Below are 16,815 nucleotides of genomic sequence, written 5' to 3' on the forward strand. Positions count from 1 at the left end.
GCATTCAAAGATTGTCCTAGAAGCTTTGTCATTGGTCGAAAAAAAGCCCGGTCGCAATGACTAACCAATCAGGAAGCAGACAGGCAAATCGACCAATGACAAAGCTTCTAGGACAATCTTTGAATCCAGATTATGGCCCCTAGATGTGTCACAGAGACTACATTTTTTTGGGAGCGTTCTACCCATTGCTGGCTATCTGAATACCGAAAATATTAAAAATTAAAAGGTCATTAAAATGTTGACATATTATTGCTTATAGCAGCTTTAAGAGTGTCTGCTAAATGCCTAAATTGTAAATTGTAAATGTGTATCTTTCAGTGAACATACAATAGGCCTATATCCTCCACCATAATAATTAGGGTTTCTTTCTTTTCTTTTCTTTTCTTTTCTTTTCTTTTCTTTTCTTTTCTTTTCTTTTCTTAATTTTAAGCCTGATGATGCTAAAGTTATAATTCGATTAAAGCAACTTTGATCTGGTTGGGTGGGTGTAAGGAACAGCATGGCCTCTAGATGCTGCTAGAGGGACTTTTGAATCTTATTATGCAGGTTACAGCAGAGTAATGGGTTGCACTTGCAAGTTTGACACAGCAGCGGAACCATTGCAGCTGGCACTAATGGACTGAAAAGGTTGGCCTAATGAAAATGGGTAACTCACCACAGTAACAATGGCTTTTATTGCAATTTATAATGCCATTTTATTTGTATCTGTACGCCATGTGGCAGCGGTGGCCGAACGGATAGCGGAGCGGTCTTGATACCGGAAGGTCGCCAGTTCGAATCAGCGGTCCGACACGTTAAAATTACCACCGCTGAAGTGCCCTTGAACAAGGCATTGAACCACTACGATGAAATGTTCTATGAGCAGGGCCTGGCTGGAAACAAGTTCTTGAGCTTAGCCCAGATACCCTGGGTAAATAAATATAGTATTCATTTCATTTCATTTCATGCAATCCATGTCAAGAAAACACAGCAGAGACTGTACTTTCTATTCTCAGGAAGCTCAAGAGTAACAAAGAGTACTCATCTATCATGTGAGTCTTATCACTGTAGGCTACCCATTGTTGAGTGTTCTGAAGGGCTGTATCACACATAGTGTGGTTTGGCAATCTGACTGCTGGCTGCTACAGAGGACTGGAGCAAAACTCGTTGGCACAGAATCTACTACAACTTCATAAGATTTACACCACTTTCCGCAAAAGAAGATGCCAAAACATCATTGAGATGACACAATAGCTCATGCCCTGTGGCCTGTTCTCACTCCTTCTATCTAAAAATGAATGAATGAATAAATAAAAAACACCACTCATCTGAGTAGCAGCTACTGTAGCTTCTTCAGTTGACACAGTACATTTTTGTCTCCACCAGGCCGAAGGCATGGTGAGAGAGTATGTTTTGCACTCCGTCCGTGTGTGTGTCCGTCCGTGTGTGTGTGTGTGTCCGTCCGTGTGTCCTTCCGTCCGTCCGTTACCAGCTAATCTCCGGCACCGTTAACCCGGTCGATGCCAAACTTTGCACACACACTCCCTAGATGCCAACGATGAACCTCTGCCCCGCATTTTCCAGAACAGCCTGTTATAGCGCCACCATGAGGCAGCTTTTCACATTTGTTACCTAAAACTGCACCGATCTGCGTGAAACGTTGCATGCACACTCCCTAGAGGCCAAGGACAAACCTTTCACCTGCATTTTCCGCATCTGCCTTTTATAGCGCCACCAGGAGGCCGACTTTTGTAAAACACATTTTTGGATATTACTCCTCCAGATTCTGTCCAAAAATCTCACAAATCGTTACACAGTATCTCTATGGTCATGTGCTCAAGTCGGATCTGTCCGATATTTCATATTCCACCCTAATTGACTATAATTGCCTTTCACAGTTTGCAAGATTGCCCCGTTTTGAACAAAAGCCTCAAATCATGAACACAGCATGCAATTTACGTGAAATCTTTCACACATTTTCTTACTAGGCTGAGGAATATATCCCACCCTTTTCACATTGGCCTGTTATAGCGCCACCAACAGGTTGATTGGAACAAAATGCCTCAAATCATCCAATTGCCATACAAGGCAAACATGTTTATATTACTACTAAACATTTTGCCAAACATCTCACACAGTCCTATCCTCCTGGTGGAGACCTGTGCCCAGAAGGGCACTTTTTCTAGTTTGTAATTGATTGATTGAATACTTTATTAGCCAGAAATGTTTTTCTATGGGAAATTGCAATTATCTCCCCTTCTCCCGATAGGTGTTTTTTCAGGCCTGTTTTGAAAGAAACCAGTGATTCACATCTTTTAATGGATACATTTACTCTGGATAACAACTCGGTGGCCTTCATTGTGCTTTAGTGTCTCCCTTGAGACTGGGAGGTCGGGGTTCGATCCCTGGCCGTGTCATACCAAAGACTGTGAAAAATGGGACCTAGTATACCTCCCTGCTTGGCACTCAGCATCAAGGGTTGGATTGAGGGTAAAGCCCAAACCACACCAAAGGGTCGGGTCGGGACAAAAGTCACAAAACGTTTTTTAAGGTCAACCACACCAATGCAACTCCTTGCAACTCAATGAGTTGCATTGGTGTGGTTTCAATAAAAAACTGTTTTGTCCCGCCCCGACCCTTTGGTGTGGTTTGGGCTTAAGTCCCTGCAACATACTAGCGTCATGTCCAGGGGGTGTACTTGTACATCGATGTCCAGGGGGTGTACTTGTACATCAAGCCGCCTCACGCTACAGAAACAGGAGATAGGCTCCTGCCCTATTACTTACTTACTTTACTCTGGATGCATTTACTCTGCACATTATTGCTTACTGTATATTGTGTGTATATATATATATATATATATGTTGCCGGTGTTTTTTGTTGGCTTTAGATTATGTGTCCTTTGGCAGGGAGAGAGCCAGAGAACAAGTATGTCATTGTATTAGTAAAACACATTACATTTAAGTTGATTGACAGCACACTGCTTCTGGTCTTCAGTAATTACATTTTCGAAATTAGATTAAGGAAGCGTAAATCTGTTATGCTGAGAGAACATGTCAGAAATGTTTCTGTCAATTGAGTTGAAAAAGATGGCCTACTGCAGGCTGAAACAGATCTGATCTTCTCGTGGCTCAAAGTGAAATGTCTACAGCTGTATGCCTCTTCAGTCCCATAATGCAATAACCTGTGGTATAGAGCTCTCTATATTCAATAAGCAACTAGTCACATTTCACCACAGTTTAGAATCATGGCCCTGTGTCATTCCAGGTGCTGAATCTGCCTTTGATGACACAAAAGGTGCCATCAAATACTAGGTGTACCCGACACAGTGCAGTGGTTAGTTCACCACACAACTGCTGGCACTTCTTCCTCAAGAGCAAAGAACCTGATATAGCCACTACATTCATGTGTGGATTACTGAGCTGCATGCGCTTAAATCGTCAGGCGGTTTGGTGCATGCATGCTGTGGTGTCTCAATCGGTTAATGTGTCAACAACATAACTGCAATGTCCTCCTGGGTTCAATTCCAGATTGCCCCGTTACCTTCTATAAAAAGCCACATGGGGAAGTGTGATAAGAGTGATACAATGATTGATACATGTGGCAAAGCGTAATTTATGCTTCTGCAAAAGTATTGTGCAACCAGTGTTGTTGTGGTAAATGCAAGTAAGTGTAAGTGCATTTTTATAGCGCCTTTATCCAAGGTGCTTTACATAGATTGTGCATTACATTCACCCTTTCACACACCGATGACAGAGGAAACCATGCAAGGCACAAACCTGCATATCGGGAGCAATTAGGGGTTCAGTGTCTTGCTCAAGGACACTTCGACACTAGCCCGGGTTTGAACTACTCTACCCCTTTAAAAAACAGATTTACTACTTTCACATAAAAGTAATAATGTTGCATTACAGTATATTACGTTTGCATTATTTTTACATTACTGTCATAAAACACCCTCACATGAAGTACAAAAGAACCAGGCATATAGTACTATTAAATGGAAGAGGGTAGGCAACATGGAATAAGAATGTCAGAATTATTGTAAGCGCCTACATGCTGATACATGTCAGTATCATGATGAAATGCAAATAGCAAGGAATTTATTAAAAATAAATAAATGGAATGAAATAGTGATGGGAGATTAATCGGCAAACACATCGGTATCGGACGATTTTAGTTGTTTTTAGATTAATCGGCATCGGATCAATCAATCAGACGAATCAGTCTGTCTTTACAGATAAACATGCCCAAAGTAACAGCTTGAACAGATCTACAAGCTTACAATATTAAATATAAAAGGTATTTAAGTTCAATCTGACTTGCCTAAGCCTGCAATGCATACATCCTGTATTTTTCAGAATGGACAAAATTATTAATTTTTTTCAATACAGAATGAGATTATATCGACATCGGTAATATTGGTTATCGGCCATAACAGCAATTAATTATATCGGATATCGATATCAGCCAAAATGTCTCATCGGCACATCCCTTTTTAACAAATAATAGTTTTAGTTTATTCGCACAATAAAACAGTACCAAAAAAGGTAACATCAATAAAAGAGAAATATGTGCAGGTGAGAAAAGAAACCCATGGAGTGCTTATATGTGGTTCTCACCAAAGATAATATACAAATAGTAATAGATAAACTACATTGGCATTAGTGTACATTCTATTCTATCTTATTGGCTTAGGAATTAAACAAAAATGAAAGAATTCAAGGAATAAATTACATTTCCGTCCTGTGTTAACTGTGCATAGCTGAATAGGATGGGGCAGGTCTACGCTACTGTATTTTAATATCAGTTATTATGGTGGTACTTGGGGAGCCAGATATATTCTGAGGTGGTACTTCGGTATAATAAGGTTGAGAATCACTGCCCTAGGACTGACCCTGAAGGAGTATATGATCCAATGTGGTAGTATCCCATCAAAAATCTACAGGAGCTATACAGCTGTTGCTTTTAGACAGACTAGCATTTTATTGGGTATGAGTAATGTGTGCTATGTCATTGTTGGTCTAAAAATAATGATTTAATGAGAATAAAGATAAAAGTAGCACCAGCAGCTATAGCCCTATATCCCTCAACAAGGTAAAAAGCATTTTTTTTGTTTGAACTGCACTCAGTCATTCCTCTAGAAATCATACTACAACGGTTGATTCAAGGGAAAGTGTGTCATAAATTATATCATCAACTATACACACTAATGCAATTTCTCACAAATTGTCAGAGGGTTTCAATTATCTCCCGTTCTATAAAAGAGAGAGGTTTTCAGGAGAGGAGTACACTTTACCCAAAGATCCATCTTCATCACTTGAGTCCACACTCCAGCATCAGCCGGTGAGTACAGAATCAGAATATCTGCTGTTGAATAATGCTCGGTCCTCCTGTGTAGGAGAGAAACGCATGATAGATCTTCAGTTTATGTTCTGCCCAGTTGTGGGGAATCTGATTTTACTCTGTGTTTGTATAGGTCTATTTTATATTGTTCTGTGTTCTAGGGATGTGCTGCATCCTTTGTGCAAACATTCCAGATATTTTTTAAGATATAGTTTTATGTTTTTACATATTATAAGCCTTTGTGCATGTTCTGCTCTTTATCCATTTTTAGAATCATGAGCAGGAACTACTTGTCCAAGTATGATGAGCTCCGCAAGGGGGATTACCTCATGTCCAACAACCATGAGTGGAAGGCTCTCTTCCAGGTCAGAATTATGGGAACATAAGTCATGACATTGTAGTCACTTTGATGTATCCTAAGGGAAACAAATTTGTGCACCCAGCATATGCCCAAAACAGTTCATTTTCGGGATTAAAATACAAAAATAGCAAAAGTAGCAGATTTACAAGCTCAAAATGTGCTTGTGGATCTGCTACTTTTGAAGCTTTTGTGTGACGCTAGGGCGGGCGTTAATTTACACACAAAAACACACAAAAGGTTCAAATATGGAGACAAGAGGTTTCTACCGACAGCAACAATATGGAATCATTATCTTCATGCAGGCCTCTTGTGATTTCATAATAGCCTCATCATCTCACAAAACTTGATTACCTAACTATTAACTATTGATTGTGCTAAATGTACACCTGAGACCTGTGCAGAGAAGCATATATAACCATATGAATCAGAATCAGCTTTATTGTCACATGATCATCACAGAAGGTAAAAAAGTGGGAGTGAAATTTGTTTTTGTGCAGTTCTCATCGCATCGTTTTCCATAGAAAAAGGGAATTAAGAAGAAAGAAGGGGGGGGGGGGGGGTCAAGATGGAAAGATGATCAAGACAGGAAAACAAAACAAAGTCAAAATCTACATATTTACACATAATACCTGAGATAAGGTATAAAAGGTGCGTACGCATAGCAGCAGGTGTACTGTGCATTATATATAGGCCTACTATAACAACATATAACCATGTTATCTTCCACTCCAGGATGATGGCAACTTTGTCATCTACGGCTGGAAGCCCATGTGGTCAGCGGAGACGGGCGGCCAGCGAGATGCCTGGCGCATGTGCATGCAGGACGACTCCAACTTTGTCATGTACAAGAAGGACAACAAGATGATGTGGCAGACCAAGACCCAGACCACCGGAGGCTTCAAGATGTGCCACATGTACCTGAGGAACGACGGCACCATGATGATGGAGAGGGATGGAGAGGAGGTGTGGTCCTCAGCCCAGTCCAAAGGCTTCAAGTAAACCTATGAAGCTGAGACCAGCCAGCCGTAATTGAGGGAGATCATTGTTGTTCTTCCTCCTGCATGGCTTGGATAGATATGTGTGATTAAATTTCTCTGACAATCTTCAATAAACAGCATGGAAAATGTCAACCTTGTGTTGAAGTCTTCTCTAGCAACTTGAACCCTATAGCATCCATATTCTGAACATGTCATGACTCATTGAACATTCTGCAAACAAATATTTTCTGCAAACAGATTTGGTGTAGACTGTAGAGGAGAAAAGGAGGAGTCCGAAGTACAGACCCCTGTCAATAGATTTAAGCGGTTAACTACCCCTCATCACTAAAAGAAAGCAAGTTCTCCCTTAAAAGTGGGTTTGAACTATAGCAACAATACTGTTTGATCATCATAGGGGGCTTCGGGTAAAAACAAAAACAAAATAGAAGTGACATGCCTGTTTTTCATCAATCTGGGAACCCATTCGGTAAAACATAATAATACAAAAATGAAAGAACTAATATTTTTCCCCTTAGTTTTAGCCTCTGAGGGCACCCCTCCATTTGGCTCCTCCCCTTTCTTGCTTCACTGTTTTATTCCTACTAACAACAGCACTACATGTTTAGGGCAGTGGTGCTGCAGCTGAGAGATTCGTTTTTCATTGAAATGACAATTTAGAACACATGAGTGAGGTAAATTAAGTCCACAGAAAGAGCTTAATATAGCTCTATTGATGAGCAGCACTTATCTCCCTCTTGTTGGGGTTAGCCAAATTTCTGAAAGGCTATTATTTTTGTGACAAACACAGCTTGTCTAGACAGCTTCATTGTGCTCACAGCAAATGTCATTAGCAATGAGAGGGATTGGCAAAGCAGAGCCTCATCAGTGAGCCAGTGTTGCATGCTAAAAATAGAAGAAAGAGGGTTGATCATTATGGATCTGCGATTATACAACTGAGTTTCCGGTGACTTCCACACTGATGGTTATGTTGCTTAATTAATGTAAATCAATGTTTCTCAACCTTTTCAGGCCACAACGCCCACAAATACTCATATCTGAACTGGGGTCTGGGGACCCCCCCAAATATAATCATATTTGAATTGGGGAAGCCCAAGAGTTATCATATTTGTGGCTCAGTGGAGTCAATTTCACTATTGATTATAAATGTATTACACTAAACATTATTTACCGTAGGCCCATCTCTTGTTGCAAAATTGTAGTGGTCGACACCTTAAGTAGCCTACCTGAGTAGTGAGTACTGTTACTTAAATAGCCTACATGTTTGAGTATATGCACCTTACTTGAGTATTTGTATTTTGGGATACTTTCACTCCACAACATTTCAAAGACAAATATTGCCTATTCTTTCACTCTACATTTCTAGGAAGGATATATATGCCTACATTAGGAATTAATTGCTGTGCTGGGGGGGTTATATATTGACTAAATACTAAAAAAGCAAGTACTTTTAGTATACTTTAACTTAAGTACACATTTGACTTAGCAACTTTCACTTTTCACTTGAATTTGACTCAAGTTGAGTACATTTTCCACCACTGGCAAACTGAATCCCCATAATATAATCCCCAAACAGAACATCCCACTCCACTGACACATGCCTCCTCTATTTGAGCGACCACATCAAACACAAGGTGGATGCTGGCAAATACTGCGGCATGGTCAAGCTGGACCTCCACAAGGCTTTTGACACAGTGAACCACTCCATACTGGTTAACAAGCTAAAAGCAATTGGTTTTGATAGCACATCAGTGAGCTGGATGCAATCCTACCTGGAGGGGAGAGAACAGATGGTGGAGGTGAACGGAACACTGTCCCCCCTCCCAGTGAGCTGTGGCGTTCCACAAGGAAGCATACTAGGGCCTTTACTGTTCCTAATATATGTAAACGACATGACACCAGCTTGTGACTGCAACTTGTTCCTATTCGCAGATGACTCAGCACTGCTAGTCTCGGACAGGAACAAACTGCAGGTTGAAAAGGCCCTCAGCTCTGAACTCTGTAAAATCTGCACCTGCAGGCTCGCTGATAACAAACTATCTTTACACCTGGGAAAAACTGAATCCATTCTCTTTGGATCAAATGGCTTCTTGGTTAGAGTGGGTTAGAGTGGGTGACAATATTATCACACGAAAAGATGAAATACCTACCGGTTCCATCCTGGAGGCTAATCTTTCCGGTGATAAAATGGCCACCAACGTAATCAAAAAGGTCAACCAAAGAACAAGATTCCTTTACAGGATCTCCTCACTGGTCAACAAAAACACCTTGAAGACCCTAACAGGAGCCCTCGTACAAGGTTTATTTGACTATGCATGCACCTCTTGGTAGTTGGTACCACAGCACCTCAAAGGCCCTTAAAACAAGGCTCCAGACTTCCCAAAACAAACTGGTCAGGCTCCTACTTGGCCTCACCCCCCGAACCCACCTCACCCCTGCCCACTTTGACAGGCTGGAATGGCTTAGGGTCGACGACAGAGTACAGCATCTTGCAATGGGTCGATTCGATACACACTAAATACTTCCTTAATGTTAACAAAGTCCACACCCACAACACCAGAGGGAGTGCAACAAACCATGTGCAACCCAGATTCGGCACAAACAAGGGACTAAATTATTTTCGCTCCTATGCCACCAAAATGTGGAACGCCCTACCAACAGTCATTAAGTCATGCGAATCCCTTGACTCCTTCAAAGCCGCTCTCAAAGGCCACCTACGGACGGCTGCAATTCAAAACTGGCCCTCGTAAAATCTGAATCCCCCCACACCACCCACCCCTTTTCCCCCTCACTGTATATGTTTCTTTTCGATTTTTACCTCCTTTATGATTAATTCCTGTTCTCTTTTTTTTGCTGTAATTCTGCAAACTGTTAATAAATATTTAAATCAATCAATCAATCAATACATATTAGAAAACTTGTGAAATGGGACATTCTGCATAATGAACAAATACTTTTTTACTATTGGTACATTTTGATACCATGAATGCTTTTTTGTTTTGTTTTTTACTTTTACTCAAGTACATTTTGAATTCTGGACTTTGAATTCCGAATATTTCTACATTGCAGTATTGTCTCATTTGTCTGTATTGATTGATACTACTTACCTAAGGAGAATACTTTTCCCACCACTGCTGTATAGTGTAATTACATGCCATAACCACTAGATGGCATCGCAGCAAACGCATGTATCTTGCTCATAAAGCTGATCTTGATACTGAGAGAAATACCGTATTCATACAGGGCATGGCGCAAAATGGTGCAGACTCTTTCTTGGCTACAACATTTGGCCATTAAAACATGACTCATGAAACAGTTTGGATAAGCGTGACTCATGCTGCAGTTTGGATAAGCAATCACCACAGTCCGAGGTAAAACTGTTGAACATTATTGCCATAGAATATGATTATAATGACTAATGAGTAGGCTATTGCAATAATAGGTATAGGCCTAATATCTTTGTAAAACAACATTTTGAAGGGCTATATTATCGTTGCTGTCGGGAGGAAACCTCATACAGTAACACCATTTCTGAGTTTTTTTTTGGCATAAATCAGTGCTATTGAACATCCTTTTCGTCTGTGTGTTGTTTCGAAAATATTGAACCAATGGAAAGTTGTAAAAAGTGCTTTGGACAAAATCTCTTAACTCCATTGGACCCTCAAAATGTCTGCTAAAGCAACTAACTCCACCACCTCTCCCCCTCTCATGGAAGTACCGTAATTGACAATATATAACGTTACAACACCAACTTTGATGAGGTTGTATTGCTTTGTTTTAAAAATATAAAGTTTGCTTAATTTCCTGAAATTTCAAATTTAATTTGCTGAAAAATGAACAGCAGAGATATGTTAAAGGTATAGGGTAAGGGATTTTCTTTAAAAAAAGTGTTTTGTGACATTTTGTGATGTCATATAGAGTGTCTCTCCAGCTTTTTATTAAACAGAAAATGCATTTTCAGGTCGGGGTACCAATTTTATCCAATCAGGATAGAGAACTCAGTCAGGATACAGATTAAACAAGTGGAATATAAGTGATGACACAAAGAAATGAGCAGACAAAATTGGAAATGGAACACTATAAAAATTAAGATGATAAATGGCTACTTTCTCCTGATTGGCTGAAATTTTGTCACCTATACCTACTACAAATGTATTTTCTGTTTATTAAAGGGCTGGAGAGACATGCAGGACTGTTATTATAGTCATGATTACTATCATATAATTGTTGTCAGACACAGCAGACATCAATTATAAAGGATAAAGGAAAACGCCTCCATACTGAGCAGTATAGGCCTATCTTCTGCGCGCACACACACACACACACACACACACACACACACACACACACACACACACACACACACACACACACACACACACACACACACACACACACAGCTATTTATAATATGAACAGGACAAGCCTCCGAGGACTGCATGCAGGTCAAGTTCACACAATAACTGCAAACACTGGCAGTTTATATGTTATTACAGTCAGTTTTCCATGACTGCTGTTCTGTTCTCTCTCAGAGCCTGAAGAGAAGTTCGGTGATGTATTGTGTGGTGGTTGGTGGCAGAGTGGATGGAAAATCTATTTAAAAAAAAACATCAAACATATTCATAGGATATTTTTTATTACTAGGCCTACTACTGTGTAATAAACTTGAATGTTTATAGGAGCCAATATTGCAACACACACACACACACACACACACACACACACACACACACACACACACACACACACACACACACACAGTTAAGGTGTTATGGTTACATTCACAAAAATGTACAATAATCAAGCATATACGACTCACTTTACTTATTATTACTACTATCTATGCAGTAATTAAGTTAATAAAGTTAATAAAGTATTCAATCAGTAAATCATCAATCAATGGCGAGAGAGAGAGAGAGACGATCGAGAGAGAGAGAGAGAACGGGGCCAATGCAATAGCATTAGCACCCCAACGGGGCCATACATGCATCCATTCATTGCATGCGACGCAGGTCTGCGCGGATGTTAGGTGGTCTACGGTATATTTTATCTGTGTGCGCACCGTGCTTGGCAGTTGGCACTTGGCAGGCAGCAGGAACCACACAGCAGAGCAGCAGAGCGACCCCCCCGTTTACTCTATGCGAGAGAGCGACAGACAGAGGACAGCGACACCGACCGACACGAGCATGGAAGAGAATCACAGATGAGCTAAATTAAAAGCTACTCCCATCAATGAGAGGCTGTATGCGGAAGGAAGGGGACGGACGGTCGGTCGGGTTGTACAGTCTGACTCACGAAGAAGTAGCGGTCGTTTATAATTTACAGAACCGATCGCCGTAGTTTCCCCTTTCGCTGTTCGTCTCGCTGTGAATGGGGCACGACCATAACAACACAAAAAAAAACACATTTCGCAATCTTATTTTCGCGTGCAGTTTTTAAGTCGCTTGCAGGTCTGTACTCATTTCCCCTCGGACTCATTTATACGGCGCTTATCACGACATTACAATGTAAAAACTGGATTTTTCGATTTTTCCTTTCCAGGAGGGGCGTGATTTCCCCCTCGTTTTGCCTATTGTTTATTATTATTATTGAGTGAAACGGCGCGTTTTTGGTCAGCTCAGCTGGATATCATCAACCGATTTTCTCTTGCAAAGATATGTTTTGAGCGCCAACGGCTCTGGTAAGGCGAGGCGAGGCGAGGCTAGACCGACTGGTGGTGGTGTGTCTGTCGTCTGTCTGGGACCCTTCATTCAGCCCGCCGCGCCGCCGTGCTGCACTGTCTACTCTGCGACACACACACACGCAGACACACGCACGCGCGCACGCACGCACCACCGCCACGCTATACGTACGACTACAGCAACAACAAACACTTGATAGAAACTCGACGGAATATTACAATATACGATGACTATGTCCGTCCCGGAGAGAAACTCGGGGTCCGAGGGGAAGGAGGAGGAGAGCGAGGATGAGAGCGAGATCTTGGAGGAGAGCCCGTGTGGTCGCTGGCAGAAGAGAAAAGAACAGGTTAGTAGTCGTGTGTTATAAATGTGTGGTACGGATGATTTGTGTTTCCCTGCTGCATGGCTCCTGGCTGCGCCGTGTGTGTGTGTGTGTTTAAATAGCCCCTGGCCTTTTATGACAAGCCCGCAGCCTATAGGGGAAGCAGGGCTGGTGGTGATGACAGTGACAACTACAGTAATGATTAATAAAGAGCTGTATTGGACCACACTCAGATAATTGTGATTCTCTGGTGTTGTTTAATATGGATGGCGTGGCGGTAGGTAGGCTGGAGCCAGCCCAACAGGGAATGGTCTGTGGCCCCCTGAACGTGCAGACCTCTACATATCTTATCGCAATACTACAGGAACTATTTATGGCTTATTCTGTGTGTAGATTAGCCTAGTTTGCATGCATTGCAATTTCCCTCACATGGTAGAGTAACCGTTATGGATTATGATGACTTGTGTCATCCAGGTGGCAAAACATATCTGCTAAATCACATTTTGCACATGTTGAGGTTGATGGTCGAAAGTCAATTGATGATGTTCTAACAGCAAAGCATAAATGATTTATAACTTGAGAGGGAGAGGGTACATACATGGACGAATGGTTGTGAATGGGTCGCCGCCTCCTCCCCGCACAGCAGTGCTCGTGAGTCGATAAAGGCAGAATTTGAGGTTGAAGGATATTATCTCTCATTTACACATGGAGGCGAGCCTCCACCACATGACCTCACCCGCACCCTCACCCGCTGACACACGGCATATGTTGTCATGTTTGAGTGACTTGCACACACACACACACACACACACACACACACACACACACAGAGAAGGCCAACCCAGTATTTTTCCACACATTGATTATTACCCGTCAGCCTGTACTGTATGTAGGACTTCGGTTCTGTCAGCCCGCCCGTCCATCCATCTGTGAGCAGCTCATCTCGGACACTGTAGCTTTGCATGCACACCCCCAGTAGACATAATATAGGCTAATTGCTACTGCAGGTTTGCTTTGAAAACCTGCAAAACCAGTCAGTCAGTCTGTCCATCCGTCACGCCTCATGACATGCTCCATATATGGAGGCCATCTCCATATATGAAGATCGCGACACTGACCTCATCAAACCCTGGATAGCCATACATGGAGAAGACTGGATCATCACCTAGATCTGCATATATGGACACTGCGGAGCCAGCCAGCAACTCTACATCTGACCTCAAATCTCAAACCCTTAGATCTCCATATATGGAGCTATCCTGTTCTGACATTCGGAATGTCAGAACAGGTCAGCTCCATATATGGAAGAATCACACCCGTGTGAAGTGAGGGGCGCTCTTATCATTATCATTATATATATCATATCATGAACAACTAAAGTGAATGCATTTACCCATCCTATAACTACTAGGAGCATGACCTAGGCCCTAGGGTTCAAGAGTTATAGCCCAAAACATGAGTAGGCCTGTTAATAGCACCAACATGAGGCTGAGCAATTAGGGGAGGGGATTATTTGCTCAGGGACTCCATTGACACATTTCTGGCCTGGCCTGGAATTGAACCTGCAACAACCAGAACCTTCTGGTTGCCCAGGCGGGCTCACTATAAGCACTCTGCAAGGAAGATCCTCCCCAAATGTTTCAAATCAGCCTCGGTCATGTTGGTGCTATACTGCTATTATTAACAGGCTGACTCATTTTGAGCTACAACTTTGAGCTACAACTCTTGAACCCTAGGTCATGCAATAAAAGTCCCTGGATTCCTTGGACCACAACTCCCCATATAGGCCAGGCCCATTTCTGCCTGACAAGATTTTGTCACACAGTTTCCTACAGATTTTGTTCAAAAGAACTCAAACAAATTGGTACACCGTCCTTATCTCTGTAGTCATGTGATCAAGATGTATCTGCCAGGTGTTTCAGATTCCATTCTGATTGGCTATGATTGGCTTTTCAAAGTTTATCAGTAAGTATTCTAAAAAGTGGTCTTTCATTTGAGCACATTCACTGATGTACTGGACGTTGCTCTTATGTTCAGAGTTAGGTGGTAACTGTCACTGGACATAATACATATTCAGGAAAAACTGCAGCATAGACAACAGGCATTTAACGTTCATCTTTGTTGAACCTGGAAGCTACAAGTACTGTAAAAATGCGTAAATGCATCTTGAGCGTTTTTGGCAACATATTGTTACTGGACACTGTAACTTGTAATATAAGAAAACAACAATACGCAGACAAAATGGAGAGTTGTTTTAAGACTAAGAACTAATTCATGCGCATTTTTTCTTTAAAGTGTGTGTGTGTGTGTGTGTGTGTGTGTGTGTGTGTGTGTGTGTGTGTGTGTGTGTGTGTGTGTGTGTGTGTGTGTGTGTGTGTGTGTGTGTGTGTGTGTGTGTGTGTGTGTGTGTGTGTGTGTGTGTGTGTGTGTGTGTGTGTGTGCGCGTGGCTGCGCACATGTGTGTGTGTGTGTGTGCGCGTGCTGAACTTCAGGCTTGAAGTGTGCATTATGCTGCTGAGTTAAAACACCAGTGGGTGAAAGGTCACAATAGACAGCGCTGCTGCATTTGATTTCTCCTAAATCCAGAGCATCACATGGTCTGCACATGGTATCTTTGACTTTGACTGGCATGTTTATTTTCTCAGCGAAATTGCAGAGCGGATGAGGGGATGGGGGGGGAAGTGTATATTAGATATTACGTAAGTCTTGCCTGTGGTCGTTCCACAATATCCACTCCAGCTTGAGTCAGCAGTCGGCACACACAGCATTGATCCCCCCCCCCAACCCCTCCCCCCCCCCCCTCTTTTGTTTTCTCCCGAGAGCTCGGTTCTTGCTGGTTTGGTCGGAAAAGTGTGACAGTGTGAGGTGAGTCCACCTATGGCCGTTGGAGAGATGTTCAATACATTTCCAGGCGCAACAGGCTCTCTTGTTTCTGTTAACACCAGCATGAGAGGCAATAGGAAACTGTTTGCTCACACAAAGTGGTGCAGTCAGTCTGAAGACATGATGTTTTGGTTTTGCCTTGTGTTAAGCTAAGACTCCTCCTCAAGCTTGGCTTTTGAGTACAGAATTCCATTCCCCTGAACCTCAAACTTTGTGTGAGGACCGGGCATTGTTATTGATATTGTACCATTATACCTTTTACATTCATTGCAGCAAAATTCAAAATGTTTTGATCATGTACAGTATTACGTATCTAGCTCTCCTTCCATGTGTTGGAATGCATCGTTGATCATTTTCCAACACTTGGTTACTTGGGTAGACTGTCGTGTCGGGTCGCAAGTTGTAGGGAAGTGTCCTCGGTCGGCTTTCGACCGTCGGATTGGATAGCTTGTTGTTGAAAAAGACACCATTCATATTCTATTCTATTTTAGCACCATAGTAGCCGTCTGTCGGTGTCTGCAACTTTTCTTCACCCCTTCCAACCGACTGATCTCCCGACTTGGGTATACTGTGTGAAAAGTGACTGGTGACTTCATGTGTATCAGAGGCTAGACATGTGGCTAAACCTTTTGGCCTACTTGCTGGCCAGGACCAACAAGTATTGGTTGGCAAATTTGGCATTGACAAACGATATACAGTACTTGGGGAATTGGCGATGACTAAATTAGGGAGAATATATATATATATATATATATATATATATATATATATATATATTGGAGCGGCTAGGCACAGCTCAAAAACAACAATTCAAGTAGAGAACAGGTAAATGGTGCATTTATATAGCGCCTTTATCCAAGGCACTTTACATAGATTGTGCATTACATTCACCCATTCATACACCGATGGCGGCGGAAACCATGCAAGGCACCAACCAGCACATCAGGAGCAATTCGGGGTTCAGTGTCTTGCTCAAGGACATTTCGACGCTAGCTCTGGGGGAGCCTGGGTTCGAACTGGCAGCCTTGTGGTTACCATCCGGCCACTCTACCCCTGAGCCACGGTGGCACCCAGTATCATATGAACAGGGTTATATGATGCCTGGGTGACGGTCTATAATAGAGTATGGCAAACTACCCCTAGCCTTCTTGGACACAATATCAATAATTGCCTGTTAGTTCATGACTTTATTGATATATGCATTAAGATTCTTGCTTAACAATTTCGCTGCTAACTTTGAGTTCTCTG

The 16,815-nt window shown here is 42.1% G+C and overlaps 2 protein-coding genes across 6 annotated transcripts in view; both read left to right on the forward strand.

The window, feature by feature from the left end:
• Positions 1–586: 586 nt before the first annotated feature.
• LOC306912926 (B-type lectin plumieribetin-like) lies at positions 587–6,774 on the forward strand. 4 transcript variants are annotated; one of them, XM_079489393.1, is made up of 5 exons: positions 587–646; positions 996–1,031; positions 5,216–5,325; positions 5,597–5,690; positions 6,419–6,774. In XM_079489393.1, exons 4-5 carry the CDS (start codon positions 5,601–5,603, stop codon positions 6,683–6,685), a joined length of 357 nt encoding a protein of 118 aa, XP_079345519.1. In that variant the 5' UTR covers positions 587–646; positions 996–1,031; positions 5,216–5,325; positions 5,597–5,600; the 3' UTR covers positions 6,686–6,774. The 4 variants fall into 4 exon arrangements, with proteins under 4 accessions (XP_079345519.1, XP_079345518.1, XP_079345517.1 ...); XM_079489392.1 differs by lacking the exon at positions 996–1,031 and having other exon boundaries at positions 607–646; XM_079489391.1 differs by lacking the exon at positions 587–646 and having other exon boundaries at positions 925–1,031.
• Positions 6,775–11,778: 5,004 nt separating this feature from the next.
• LOC306912925 (nuclear receptor-binding protein 2-like) overlaps positions 11,779–16,815 on the forward strand; it is a 77,274-nt gene continuing 72,237 nt past the window's right edge. For both annotated transcript variants that reach the window (XM_079489388.1, XM_079489389.1), the window contains exon 1: positions 11,779–12,708. In XM_079489388.1, the coding sequence (XP_079345514.1) occupies positions 12,589–12,708 (120 nt within the window). In that variant the 5' untranslated portion in view covers positions 11,779–12,588. The remainder of the gene's footprint in view (positions 12,709–16,815) is intronic.

This window comes from Electrona antarctica (genome assembly GCF_951216825.1).
Source record: "Electrona antarctica genome assembly, chromosome: 20".
NCBI lineage: Eukaryota > Metazoa > Chordata > Actinopteri > Myctophiformes > Myctophidae > Electrona > Electrona antarctica.